Raw genomic sequence first — 14,485 nt, 5'->3', positions numbered from 1 at the left:
AGCATGGTGGAGTTTTGATCAGCACATGTACTGTTTCTCAGCAGTTCTCACAGTATCATAGTCAACATTACGTACAGTGCGGGGTAGGTGGTGCGCGTAAGAGAGAAACTTGTTTTAAACACATTAATGGTTATGGGCTTATAATGCTCACTTCTATCTTCTAAGTATGTCTGAAATGCCTTTTTTTTCTGGACACAGGCTTCTTAGTCATCAGTAGTTTCTAGTAACCAGTAACATATGACTGACTATAACTTGCAGTGTTTAAAATACGTAGAATCTTGGAATTTTTGCCTACTGTGCATGCTTTGCTGTAGCTAAATTTCAGTGAAGCTTGGTGACACTGTCTTTCCATGAGTCCTCCAAGTAAGGAATTTTGTTTCTATGGGGAATGGACTATTAAATCTAGTAGTCACTAATGCTGCTGGCTTTACCTAACTTAGCATGAGGTTGGTTTTCTCATGGGTAGTGAGAGCCTTTTTTCAAGAAAATGTTACTGCCCTGTTCATTCTCTTTATTAACTTGACTTACCAGTATTTTTGTGGCTTAAAGTCTTGAGAATGTGCCCAGGTGCAATGCGAGTTATTGTGGATATGTTCTCTAATCTCCTGCAACTTCTAAGTCTATTAGAAATTGTGGAGCAGGTGCTGTATAGCGTGTTTCTCGCTTATAAAATAGAGTCATTTCTGAAAGGTATCACTGACGCTATTGTAAGCTACTGGAATGGATATACAGAAAATAGGTATCTTTCTATGGACCACCAACACTGTATTCATTCCTTTGTGTGCTTAGTTCAGGATGCAGAACTGAAATGCTCTGCTTGGGACTGTCGCCCTTTAGTCTGTGATAGTTTGTTAGTCATAATTAAACTTCTGCTCAGCTATGTTCAATACTCCAGAGATGATTGCCAGAAGAGCATGGCAACCTGTCTTAGAGCAAGACCAATTCTAAATTCATAGTCCAGAACTGAGCATGCTTACCCCCTTGGGTCCTCCATAATCCTGATCACATTAGGTCTGTGTTTTTCAGCATTTAGTCTCCAGATTTACTTACAAGTATAAAGACACTGGGAATGGGGTTTTTTGGACAATGACCTCACTTAAGTTTGTTTATAGCTACTATTAGAACACCAGGATGCTATTGCTGCTGAGCCAAATGACCTGCTGAACGAATTGCTGGAAGGGCTGGGACCTGTTCCTGATGTAGAGTCTTTCCTTGGTATGCTGTTCTTTGTCTTTATGGTTAACTTCACTCTAGTGGCAGAATTAAATGGGGGGTTGATTTAAATACTCTTGTGTCTCTCATAGTGACAGCTTATTCATTTACTACAGAATTATTTTCTGAACACTTTTTGTAACATCGCTCCTTAGAGTTGAACCTTCTTCTAACTGCAATGTTCACTCTAAAGATTGGTGATGTGATTAAAAATCTAAACAATGCTTCAAGCAGAATGATCCAGTTGTGCTCAAATTGCAGATAGAAAACAAGTGATTTTTAATAACCTGATCTTAAGATTTGCTAGTGTTGGCTAGAAACTTACAAAAAAGTTAGTGGAGAATTCTTAAAACGGCCATTTTTATTTTGACAATTATCCAATTATGAAGTTTTAAAATTATGCAAATTTATTAGAAAGTTATAAGGAATAAATGTGTTAATTTGTCTTAATTGTAGTAAGACGTGAACTGTTTTGAAAGTAGTGAGGATATCATGGATAATACCAGCTTCCAAGTGAACAGCCTGTTAACATAGCTGCTACTCTTTTGTTTTTCACTATCACTGCATGTTAGCACAAAGGATGTTAAATTGTATTCTCCTTTGAGAAGAAGACATGTGAGTCTCTTGTACATCAGTAGCTTGAAAAGAAAGAATTGGTGGCATTTCCAAAATATTCTAACTGGGCTTATAAATAGCTGGCTTATGGTTTTGCTTGTTCAAAGTCCAAAAAAGACTGCTTCTTTTTAGTGGGTGAGCTATTTAATAAACTTAATATTTCTGATGATTTACAGTGATTTATCCACGTTCTTGTTCACTTCATGCATTGAATCATGGGAAAGTTGGCAAACTTGAATTAAATGTTTCCTTACAGGGGAAGGAGCTGTTGATCCCAATGACCCTAACAGGGAAAGCACATTGACTCAACTTGCAAAAACAGAGATTTCACTGTCTCTAACAAGCAAATATGAGTTACGAGAAGGTGAAGATCAGGATCTCAAAAGCCTGATGATAAAGTAAGTTTTGCTCAAAAACCTATATTATGGTGATGTTTTTTGGTTCTGTTTTGGTTTGGGGGTTTTTTTGTGTGGTTTGTTTGTTTGTTTGTTTGTTTAAAAAGTTGCTTCCACCCTGCTGCTCTGCCTAAGTGCATTTTTGAGGTGCGGAGTGCGCTCAGTTTTCAAAAGCCAATTTGTGTTCAGTCCTACTCAAACTCTTGCAAAAGTCAGAAAAAATGTCAGTTCTTCCAGAAAGCTTACAGAAAGATACTGCCACTTGTGATTTGGAACATGACTGGATCATTATCTAACCTGGTAGGTGTTTTTCCATGAAGCTGTAAAAGCACTCTGCTTCAAAACACCACATCCTTGGGAAAGCAGAGATGAAAAGCTGTCTAGCCCTTTAAGGGATGGACAGTATCACACTCTCCTCTCCTCCCCCTCAAAGGAAAACACTCCCTTGACCTACTGCCATCGGCCATTTGAACAGGATGGGACTGTCACTTCAGTGGGAATAGCGCATGCTTTTATCTAGGAAAAGAAAATGGTGTTTACTCTATTTGGTGAGCAAATTAAGAAATAGCTACTGGGGTACCCTGGGATATAGGCTACTTTATAGTCAAAAATATTTTTATGAAAGCACTTAGTATCAAATTATTGGCACCCCTCTTTTGAAGTTATTTCAAGCTGTCCAGAATAAGGATTGACATATTTAAGATCCTGGCCCTTCCTGAACAAGGGTGAGAATGGGGTGCTGCTGTCCTCTATTATTATGCTTATTTTTACCCCACAAGTTTGAAGATTTGAAGTTCACTTTAGAGGTATATACAACGTAAGGATTTTACACTTTTGTAAGCACTAGGAGTGTAGATACAGGCTGTAATTCAACTCTAATCTGTTAGTATTTTTTTTTTTGCAAGTAAAAATCAGTAAACTGAATTTATTAGGTAATATGTGAAGTTTTACTTCTGAAGAAAGTTCTTAGCTATGATGTCTGCAGTAAGCAGTGCAATTTCTAGAAAAGCCATAACTGCCTGTTTAAAATCGGGGGGGGGGGGGGAAGATATTTTAAGTGCAAGAAAATTCTTGCTCTTTATCCTAAAAGGAAGAGGAGTTTTTCCACTGTAATTGTGCATATTTGATCTGAATCTTAAACAAGAAAACACTGAGGTTTTTCTCTAACTTGTTATCAAATATAATTTGAGATCTAGAGTAAAGGGACTACAATGACAATGTCAAATCAGAACTGTGTTAGTCACTTGGTATTCCCAAGACCAAGGCTCTAGAGCTGTTCCCAGGCTGCTTTTGTAATAGGGATATGCCTGCCACTGTCCCTTAAAAAAAAAAAAAAAAAAAAAAAAAAAAAGTGCTTCCTGTCCTTTTTTTCCTGTGTAGGAGTAAAATATTACCCCTTAATGGAATCCCTAAAAAAACATGAAAAATCAAGGCCAAAAGAAATGTCTTTAATCCTCTACACTGTGTGGAAATATGTTGAAACAATAGTATGAGAATTAATTAAAGAATTTAACTTCTCTATTGCATAAGTGCTTTCAAGTAATATTTCTCATATTTTGAGGAAATTCAGTAAATAATCTGACAGAAGAATAATTAGCAATGCGTTAAATTGCAGCAATATCAGAAGTTAAAATACCACTACCTTTTATATAAGTTGTGTAAATACAGATGCTTAGCTTTCCTACCTTAGCTGCAGAGAAGTCTTTTACTGCAACTGTGAAACGTTAGGCACCTGGCTAAAATTCAAGTCGCAGCTGATTCACTGAATGTTCCTTGTTTCTCTGCAAGTGACATACAAGCCTATTCTGTAGAAATATTGACATAGTTGCTTTTTAAATGGTTTTGTTAAGGCATCTGCGAAGAACCCTAAGGTTTGCTGGTACCCCTGTCCAGAGGACTCTCTGTGAGGTGCCAGACCTCTGTGGTTTGAGGGCAGAGGTGCTGAGTGCCAAGTGGGAGGTGGAGGGGGAGGCATCCAGCCCCAAGCGTGATGTTTCTGAGACAGCGCTGAGCCGGTCTGGTACGTGGTGAGAGGAAGTGGAAATAAACCTCCCGTCTTATCAGCCGTATCAGCACCTGTTTCTAAGGCAGTGCGTAAAGCGATAACGCCATCCCACGTATGTTAATGTAGGATGTGGTGGTGACCACTGAAGGCTGGCAAAGGTTGTGTCAGGCAGAGGAAGCCCGGAATGTGTTGATGTAGCCCAAGTGAACCAACTTTAAGAAATCTTTCTGATTTGGTTTTGTTTCTTATTCCTGGCAAACTGGAAAGGATTCCAAGAGGGTTTGTGAAGGAAAAATACATTTAACATCAGTCCTTCAGAAGCTGTTGAATGTGCTAGAACTGCTCAGTGCGGTTAACAGTAACTTTGGATGAGCAAACTAGTTTACAGGTGGCTTATCAGGTTGCCTTCTAACATGGAAGGAGCAGTGCTTCAGCTCTGCCTGTGCTGTCAGTCATTCCTACCCTGCTGCCCCTTCCATGGATGCTTGGATCATACCCAAATACACAGTGGTTTAGGATAATATTTGCCTGTATATGGGTAAACCTTTTGTCCCATTTCATTGCATTTTTGAGAACTTTCTGACCTGAAAACACCAGCAAACCCCCAACTTTACGTAGGTAAACTAATTTTAAACCACATTATGTGGTTTTGTCAAAGAAGTCTTGACCATATTTAGACATTTTCCTGGGAAACTTAAGTTGCATCTTCAAGTTTCTGTTAATTTTTAAGAATAATAAGCTATATCTCATTTGTAGCATTGTCCTCTAAATTAAAAGAATTCTGTAACAGGATGTTCTTGGAAGTACTGTGGATGAAGAGGTAGCAGGAATGAGATAAACTCTTACAAAAAAAACCCCTGGTTTACATATCGGGGTGTAGCAGCTTCCCTTTTTTAGCAAGGAAATGCTCCTTTTCCTTTGCCACTAGAGAAATATCTGCCCTTAAGTGGTGTGTGTAAATGCACTGCGTTGGATGTAAAATTCCTTTAGAAGTTCAGCATTTTTTGGTACATTTCCACTTTATTCAGTAAATGTGACCCTTAATGGAACCATGCATAGCTCAGGCTTTGCAAAGATTACATTCCTATCTGCTGTTTTGTCGTGATCATAATTAAATCCATATGAGTTGTTGCTTGGATTTTTATTATGTTAAGAGTAATTGTTTTACTATGCTAGTTGGTTAACTGTTTTCTAAAATAAAAGGGGGAAAAGTATGCATGTATTTCTCTATTTAGATGTGTGTAGAAGCCAGATGTTCAACATTATTAATGGAAGCTCTGAAACATAAAAAGCTAGGAAACACAAACATTACCAAGTATCCGTAATAAAGGGGGAGCTTGCTAGTTTTACTGTTGAAGAAATGAAATGCACAAGTGATCCAATGACAACTGTTTTGTAATATCCATATATCCTTTTTAAAAGGACCAAAAGACTTATTGTGGATGTGATACGAACACAGCCAGGGGATACACTCTTAGAAATATTAGAAACACCAGCCACTGCGCAACAGGTAAGTGCTATACTGTGCATGAATAGGGAAGAAAATGCATATTTTATTATAGCTATTTGAAGGCCTTAACGTATCTCTGACAGCTTTCTCCACCACTTTATAACAGTGAAATAATTGCTTTTAGACTATTCAGATCTAGAGCCTTCAAAGTGTGAGACTTGCAAATTTTCTTTTACTGCTTAATTGGGAGCCGCTTCAGAGGAAAAGAAAAATTAAGTCTTGCTGTCGACTAGCACAACTAGAATATTTTTTTTTCTTTACATGTTTTGTAAACAGGGTCTTTTCTCTGCTATGTTATAATACAATCAAGTAGCCTGATGTGAATCCTTCTGCTAGACTTTTTTTTTTTCTTGTGAACTTCAGTATCTTAACTCAAGTTCCCTGACAGTTTATTTCCTTAAGCAATACAAGCAAACAGCTGCCTGGGGAACTAGTGCTATCCTTAGTATGGGAGTTGAGTAGGAAGAGCTCCCAGTTGAAGCCTTCCCTGTAGATGCTAACACACAAAGCTACATCTCAATAACGTGCACATTTTATCTTACCTCAGTGTGTGCATATGTAGGGAACACCTGTGAGATCTGGACAGTCTTCCCACAATTAAGTGAAGTCATTGTGTCATCTGGCTGATTTTAGACGTGTTTTGTTTAATTGGAATACATGTCTAGTGTTGTGATTAGTTACTTAAGGTATGCCAAAAGGCATAATAAATGGAGCATTTTCAGATCTTGTTGTAAGAGGATATAAATAAAGCCTGCACCTTGATTCTTGATAATCTCTTTTAAAAATTCAAGGTACTTGAATACTTAACTGTTATCATGAGCTGGAGAATAACTGTTCCGGATTTTTTTTTTTTATTCATTTTTATTTTTTACCCAGGAATCTGAGCACTTGAAACTTGTAGAAAAACGTGCCATCTTAAATTCCAAAACTCCAGAGAAAATGAAGCCCAGTCAGTCTATTTTTGAAGATGGGCAACTACCAATAGAACAAAAGAAAAGGAAAATTCAGAGAAATCTCCGGACCTTGGAACAAGCAGGACTAGTCTCTTCAGCAACTAAGTACCAAGAAATTATAAATGAGATTGCTAAGGTAAGTGCATCATGCTTCCCTATTGATGGGTTTTAGACATATAGCCTAAATCCATTCCAGCTAGAGATCTACAATATACATTTTCCAGAGAATGCTACACTAAATTGCTGAAGTATCCACATAAGAAACAAATAATCTTTGTTTGCTGACAAAATAAGTGAAAGACAGTACTCTTATGCATAACTACCTAAACTGAATAACATACAACAGTAGACTTTGTTATCCAGATTTGATATTGATGCTGTCTTACCTTCTCCAGTACAATGTGTTTCAATACAGCTTTTTATACCTTAAAAGGAATCAGAATTACTCATCAGTGTTTCAGTTAAAAATTAATGTAGCCTTGGTAAGGCTTAAAAAGACTTAAAACCCCAAAACATTCTCTGATTTGTATTAATACCAATCTGCAGTGGTTGGGCAGGACACAAGGAGAATAGTGGGCCAATGCGGTGCCCATCTTGGGGTTGATAAAGCACCAGGCCTGTTGTGTACAAACTGGCAAATCCTGTTCCAAATCCACACCTTATACTGGCTGTAAGACTCTTAGTCTATTGGATTATCCTTAATTACCCATGAGTAAGTTACTCATAGCTCACGAGCAATTTACATATTATAGATACATTATTTTTTAAAGTTGCAAATATATTTTATTATATAAATGAGTAAATTACTTATGTGAGCTAAGTTTCTAATATGATTATGTCCTGTTGCACCTACTTTGAAGTGCCATTTTAAAGCCCTGCTCGGTTCAGGTGTCTGCATCTGCTTCTACTTCAGATAAAACCATTCTACATATGTATTCAGTGTCCCATTCTTTTTTATTTCTTATCTATAAGCCCACATGCTTTGTTTTGAGCCGGTAAGGCAATATGAAGAGTGGGATGAGCCTTAGGACTGGAAGTTGCTTTTATTTTACTTTTGACTGCCTCAACTCAACCATTACCTTCAACCCAAGCTTTAGTTTAGCAGTAGCTAGTTTTACCTGGTAGAAGCCAAAGGTCTCATTTCTTAGGCCTCTCACAAGAAACTAGCTGTGAGAAAGCTTTCATTTATGGCATGAAGACAACGTCTTCCTTATGACTTCTGTGTCTGTCGTGCCCTGGAGACCATAACAGAGTTCAAGATACCACCACTTGTATACATGACTCGCAATGTGATTGTTGTCTTCTGTACAGTCATGTAAACTGTAGTGCTCACTACTGGTACTGTGCTTGTGAGAACTAACATGACAGCTTGTGCTTTCTCCCAGTAATTAAGTCAGGTTGTGTAATTACAGATTTGAATGGTAATAAGCTGAGACTTTTTAAAATATCAAATTAATAAACAAATTACATTAACAAATTTATTTAGGATATCCGGAATCAAAGAAGATACAGACATCATCGAAAAGCTGAATTGGTGAAACTCCAGCAGACTTTGAATGCACTTAACTCCAAGACAGCATTTTATGAAGAACAAATTAATTATTACAACACCTATATAAAAACTTGTTTAGACAACTTAACAAGAAAGTGAGTTGAGTCTTCTTGTCTTTCAATATTTCAGTGTGTTTTATCAGGAGGGAGAGCAGGTGTCAATCTGTAGTTGAAAGTTTTGATTTCAATTGTTTTGACTGACAATCCACAGGTTAAAAAGTCCATGGGGGTTGTCACTGTGACCTGAGTGAAAACCTGGAAAGCAGTCTTGCATTTATTTAAAGCTGCCTTACAGAAAGAGGCCTCAGATGTATACATGTTTTCAATATATTTAACTGGTGCTACTTTGCAAATCCATTAGCACACTTTGAAGTCACGCAGTTTGGGGAAATAATTATTGATTTTCTTCTTTCATTAAAAGGATTGGGTTTTGTCTTTAGAATGGAAAAAGGTAAAATAAATGCCTAAAAAATTTTACTTTTCAGTTATGATGCAGTTACTTGAGAGCAAGCTCCCCTGCCAATGCCACTAAAGTGTCAAAGTGAAAACATTTTACTGATACGAACAGGAGCTTTCCCGGTGCATACCTCACTGATCCAAAAATGAACTCTAATGGCCAATCTTATTTAATACCTATGTCACTGTATGATTACAAATTGCTATTTTAAAGTGATGATTGTGGACTCCCTTGGATCAGGGTGCATTTCACAATAAAGTTTAAACAGGTGCTAAAAAACATTGATTCAAAATCATTGCTAAAATGTTTAGATTATTCACTGTGTGCTAAAAATCCTTCTAATTCTTAGATTTGTTTTGAATGTTAATTTTGTTCATTAATAGGAGTTCAAGAAGGCAAGGAGTGAAGGAAAGCTAAATATGCCTAGAAGAATAGTTTAAGTATAAAAGACCCAGTAGATAAATCAAAAGCCATTTTTCTTGTTCTCTTCCCAGAAATTCACGGAGGTCAATTAAACTAGATGGAAAAGAGGAGGTGAAGGGAAGCAAAAAACTGAAGCAGGTCTCATTAAAGTACACAGCTGCAAGACTGCATGAAAAAGGTGTCATCTTAGAAATTGAAGATCTTCAAACCAACCAGTAAGTGTGGTATAAAACAATTGAGAGCATTTTCTAATCAACAGCTTCTTAAGGGGGCATGGCTTTTGTTAAAAGAAATCTTCACAATTTCCTGTGCCACACCTAAAATTACCTCAGACTTTTACATTCAGAAGAATGATAAAGCCTAATTGTCATAATTCATTTTTTCCCTTGTAACTTGCTACATGATTACCTTGGGAAAATGTTTGAATAAGCCTGTTTTGGCATTAGCTTAGATGGAATCAGTACAAGTCCAGTAACACACTCACTGCTAATGACTGACTTATTAAGCAGTTATAGCAGGTTGTTTGTTTTTTGTTGGTTTTTTTTTTTTTTTCATTTAGTGACCAGTCATTTTCATATAACTGAGTAAACGTCTGGTTTTCTGCCCTTCCTCCCTATGGCAAGGTGAATGGATGTGGTGGTTTAAAATCCCTTTTGTATCTATCCATTTTGAGGCCACTGCAGTGAAAAATCTTCCATCCTCTGCACTCTTTTCCATGCAGAAGATGGATGGAAAAGTTTTCCAGGTTGCAATTCTTTTTCCAAGTGGGTTCATCAGGCAGAGGAAGCCACATGAGGCAGACTGAAACCAGAGAAGAGTGTACACAACTGCAAGGATATGCTCAGGTGTGGCAGAATTAAAATCTGGCTGCCCTGTTCCTATGCTGTGGGTGTGTGGTCATCTTTGTTCCCTGAACTTCCCACACCCCATTTTTTTTTTCCAATATAAAAGAGTTGAGAGCTCTGTATTTCATACTACATGTACACCAGAAAGTCTCCAAGAAGACACTGCAGTAGGGATGGAGTGGTTCATTTGACAATATTTACACTGCTTATGGTCAAAGTTCTTTTGTGTTCTGCAGGCTTTTTCCTCAAAACTGTTTCTGGACTGTATAGAATTGCACAGTATACATAATCAATTACCCTTATTTTTGTTTTGAGGTTTAAGAATGTGATGTTTGATATCACACCTGGAGAAGAAGTGGGTGACTTTGAAATCAAAGCAAAATTTTTGGGGGTTGAGATGGAAAAAGTGCAGCTCCATTTCCAGGTAGAGTTTGAATTTTGTTACTTTGCTATATAGTCACAGTTGCATTTCCTCTAAATACAATTTCAGACTTTTTATATATTCATGAACTTTTCAGTCAGCAAAGAGCAGCAGATCATGTGAGGAATAACTATATAACTTCCGTAGGATGGTGGGCAGGAAGTTGGGTTAACATTTATATTAGGCCAACTGCATGAAACCAAATGCCACATTAGTTCAATGGCAAGTAGCAAATACCAAGAGAAAATTAAAATACACAGAAAACGGTATTTCTTCTGGTTTGCTGTTACTGACAGTCTACAATTTGGGATCTAGAGGCCATGTAATGTTTTCTACACCTATCCAACAGTTGCTTGTAATTGTTTAAATTGTGAAGGACCTGGAGTTTGAGATGGTTATCACATGATGAAAATGACCCCATCTTGTTGCTGTAAGGTATGGATTCAAACACAGAGTAATGATTTTATTTCTGATTACAGGATTTGCTTCAGATGCAGTATGAAGGTGTGGCTGTAATGAAAATGTTTGATAAAGCTAAAGTGAATGTGAATTTGCTCATATTCTTGTTGAATAAGAAGTTTTATGGAAAATGAGTGTCTTCAGATATCATGGACTGCATCCATCAGTGGGAAGTCTATTCAGTATTTTTTTGCTTTCAAACGCTTGTTTTATGTTTGTTGTTGGATGCTTTTTAACTTTAAGAAAAAAAAAACCAAAACACCAAATGTTCAGAGGAATGTACGCAGTGCCTTTTCAGCATTGATAATGAAGCAAAAAAATAGGAAATAGATTCATTTAAACAGTTCCAGATATCATTGGTGTTGGTACTTTCAAATCAAAATATTGTTTAGGACACTCAGCTATTGTGGTTGTATGGATTTTAAGGTAGGCAGAAACTGAATTTAGTTGAATATATAAACCTCTCCTATTAAAACATGTTTAAAAGACCTCAGATAAATAATATAGTTCCTGTTAGATTTTTAAGTATTTACCAAAAGAAATCCTAATGTGTTTCTAGGGGATAGTTTGAGCAAATATTTAGTTACATACTAAGCCTATTTTCTGGCAGTTGTCAACTGTAAAGCAAACTTATTGTGCAATTCAAAAATTTTTATAGGTAATTATAAAGTGACAATAACGTTTTACTGTACAAAAATATATTTTGTGATTCATTCCTACTAAATGCACTACTGCCTCATGTAAAATGACATTTTCTACTTTCACAGCCTTTGGAGTGGCATTGGGGAAATCTAAATAGTGAACAGTTGTCGTTCAGTTTGAAGTATTTGAATACGTAAATTGTGCCTGTCTGTCTTTTTTGTAAGAAAATAAATGCAATAAAATCAGTATTTAGATTGTTTTTTTTTAAATATTCTTTGGAGATTGTTCTATGTGAAATAAACATTACCTAATTAAACTGGCTTTGTTCCTAAATTTCATTTTAAAGAGTCATTAAAGCAGCAATCCAGATGGTAGTGAAAGAACCTCTTTCAGTGCTTTTATAAAATAGAATCTAATTAAGCTTGATTGTCCTCACAATATACTTTGGGAAGGTTGCTCAGCAGTGAAGACTTCATGGCCTTTACGCCATTGAACGTGATGATGATTTTACTGATGAACTACGAATTATATCTACAGAGCAAAAGTGTGTACAGTAGGTAATGTGATAAATACATAAACCAAGAGAAAATATTTCCTACTCTCACTTTCCTTGTGACAAACGTTTTAAAAGATGGACAATGAGGCATTCTGGAATGCATTGTAAAAGCAAATATTAAACAAGATTTAATTCTGAAGGTGGAATAAAACAGTGTCAATTCAGTGGCAGATATATAGACTACAAGTTTAGTTGGTATACTGACCTCTGGTATTATAGAAGCTGAAAAAATCATTACACTTACTAGAGATATTCATTTATGCATGGCATTAAATTTGAACACTTGACTATTTTAAAATATCCCTAATATCCTTAATTAAAAGATAAACAGCTCCTGCGTGCTTCCATTTTTCTTCTGGCTAGTTATGTATAAGCTGTTTTAACATGACATAAATGCTATGGTATTAATACTCTGGTTCACTTAAAATAGCTGGATGGGAAGGTGAAAGCAGCACTTTACTTTTACTTCCAAAGGAGAGAAGTGAATTGTGCTTAAATATGAATTAAACTGTCAATCTTTTGTTTTCCTCTTTATTTGTAACAGCCTTGTCTAATTCCTACATATTTTTGACAAATTTTAGCTAGGCAGTTAAGTCTGCACAGCTGGGATGTTGATCCTAAGACCAGACCTTTGAGGTAATGTGTCAAAAACCTGGATTTCTGCTGGTGAGACATGCTAGAGTCCCATAGCCTTTGTGGGAGTAAGCCACTCCTGGTTATGCTGGTTTGTGTAATGCACTTGAAGTATCTAGTGACTGCTTAGTTCTAATGTGAACAGCATGTTCCCCAGTTATTTCCTGATGTACGCAAGCTTAGGAAAGCTTATTTGGTTCCCAGGTAATAACACATGTGAAAGGTACAATCTCTGTGCTAGCACTCACCTTTTCCAACTATTTCTTGGGCTTCCTGCTCTTCTAGTGCACATCAGAGAATAATTTACATTTAATTTCTTCAAACTCCTTTAGAAGCTTTTTTTCTTAATTAACTAGTTCAGTTTAGGGCCTTGTCAGTGAACAAACAATGAACCCTGCTAAACAGGACTGACCACAGTGATTCCTACTTGAATATAAAGCTGATGGTAGTACTGAGTACCATGCAAATGAGCAAAGTAATTCTGTGCCCACCCACTGCTGTCCTATGCCGCTGACAGCTACTAAATACAACAAAACAGAAAGGCTTTTTGGAGGCTGCTGTAAGCTGCAATTTAGGGTCCTCAAAGTTAGACAGGACTTGAGAAAACCAATTTCATTCATGAAATGGTCTTGTGGAAAGACTTGCATTGCTGGTGGAAAACCTGACGAAAAAGCCAGTACAGCTGAACAGAGCCTCTGCATCTATTGCCACTATAGGAGAAAATGCACCTTTCCTTGAAAGGCTTGCCTATCTTTCAACCTCGTCTTCCTTAACTGCTGGTAGTGAAAAGAAATTATAATAGCCCATAGTCTTAGTCTGTTAGCCCTGCAGTTTGCATTTTTCTGCTGTGTGTCTTTAGAGTTGACTAAGAGTGCTTGGCAGCTAACTTAGTTTATTTTGGAACTTACCCATTCTGATGGGGCTCTGAAGCTCCAAAACTGATCCACAAAATTACAAAACAGCATCTTTCTTCTTTGGCCAAGCAGACACAAACACCATCACAAGCATAGATTTGTCCTGTTACACTTTGTGCTTATCTGCAAACCTTTGGCTGTCTCTTTTTAAAAGAATACAGGAGCGACATGACAAACTTCCCTCTAACAGCAAATGCAAAGAGTGAGTGTCACATTTGATTTCAAAAAGTTCATAACTGGATAGACAATCCTCTTCCTGAAGGACTGATTTTGCCTCTGAGGCGTGCTTCTAACCTTATCCTCTTTGAGCAGTAACTACCCACCCCAGGCATGCATAAGGTTGATCTGTGAATTAAAGAGCTGAAGGATGGCTCCTTCCCCAAACAATAATGATGTAGCAATCTTACTAGGTCATTGTAGGCTTTTTTGGTAGATCTAGTGTGTTTAACAGTAATGAAGTTTTGTCCTGCAACATGCTTCTGCAACAAATAAAGCTCTGAAAAAGGTGCAAGAAGTAGAATTAAAAAGTGGTAACTGGTAAAATCTTTAGAAGTCATGAACCCCTCACCTCCACTACAATCGGTTTATCTAGAGAGAAAGTAGCAAGCTGACTTGCATAACTAAAGGATACAAAAATTAAATTAAATTTTGTTCCCACATGCAGGCAGAAAATTTAACAAACACGGGGTTTTTTTATTCATTCACTATATTTACAGTAATCTAAGAACATGAAAGGACACAGCCTGATGACTGTTCCTTATATCCACAACTAAGGTACTCCCCGCTGATAAAGTCCGAGTTTCCCTTCATATCTATCACAAACTGTGTAGACGAGTTTATCCCTCAAGCACTGGCCCACTTCTTGAAACTTAAGAAATACAAATACTGACAATG

The 14,485-nt window shown here is 36.9% G+C and overlaps 1 protein-coding gene across 4 annotated transcripts in view; it reads left to right on the top strand.

Moving 5' to 3' along the window:
- The window catches only part of IQGAP2 (IQ motif containing GTPase activating protein 2), a 130,846-nt gene extending 119,042 nt beyond the window's left edge, over positions 1-11,804 (top strand). For all 4 annotated transcript variants that reach the window (XM_069776824.1, XM_069776821.1, XM_069776822.1 and 1 more), the window contains 8 exons: positions 1,113-1,215; positions 2,084-2,225; positions 5,650-5,737; positions 6,614-6,826; positions 8,177-8,337; positions 9,193-9,336; positions 10,282-10,390; positions 10,867-11,804. In XM_069776824.1, coding sequence (XP_069632925.1) covers positions 1,113-1,215; positions 2,084-2,225; positions 5,650-5,737; positions 6,614-6,826; positions 8,177-8,337; positions 9,193-9,336; positions 10,282-10,390; positions 10,867-10,980 — 1,074 coding nt within the window. In that variant the 3' untranslated portion in view covers positions 10,981-11,804. The remainder of the gene's footprint in view (positions 1-1,112; positions 1,216-2,083; positions 2,226-5,649; positions 5,738-6,613; positions 6,827-8,176; positions 8,338-9,192; positions 9,337-10,281; positions 10,391-10,866) is intronic.
- Positions 11,805-14,485: the final 2,681 nt, after the last annotated feature.

This window comes from Haliaeetus albicilla, chromosome Z (genome assembly GCF_947461875.1).
Source record: "Haliaeetus albicilla chromosome Z, bHalAlb1.1, whole genome shotgun sequence".
Classification (NCBI taxonomy): Eukaryota; Metazoa; Chordata; class Aves; order Accipitriformes; family Accipitridae; genus Haliaeetus; species Haliaeetus albicilla.
This window is presented reverse-complemented; position numbering and strand designations above follow the sequence as displayed.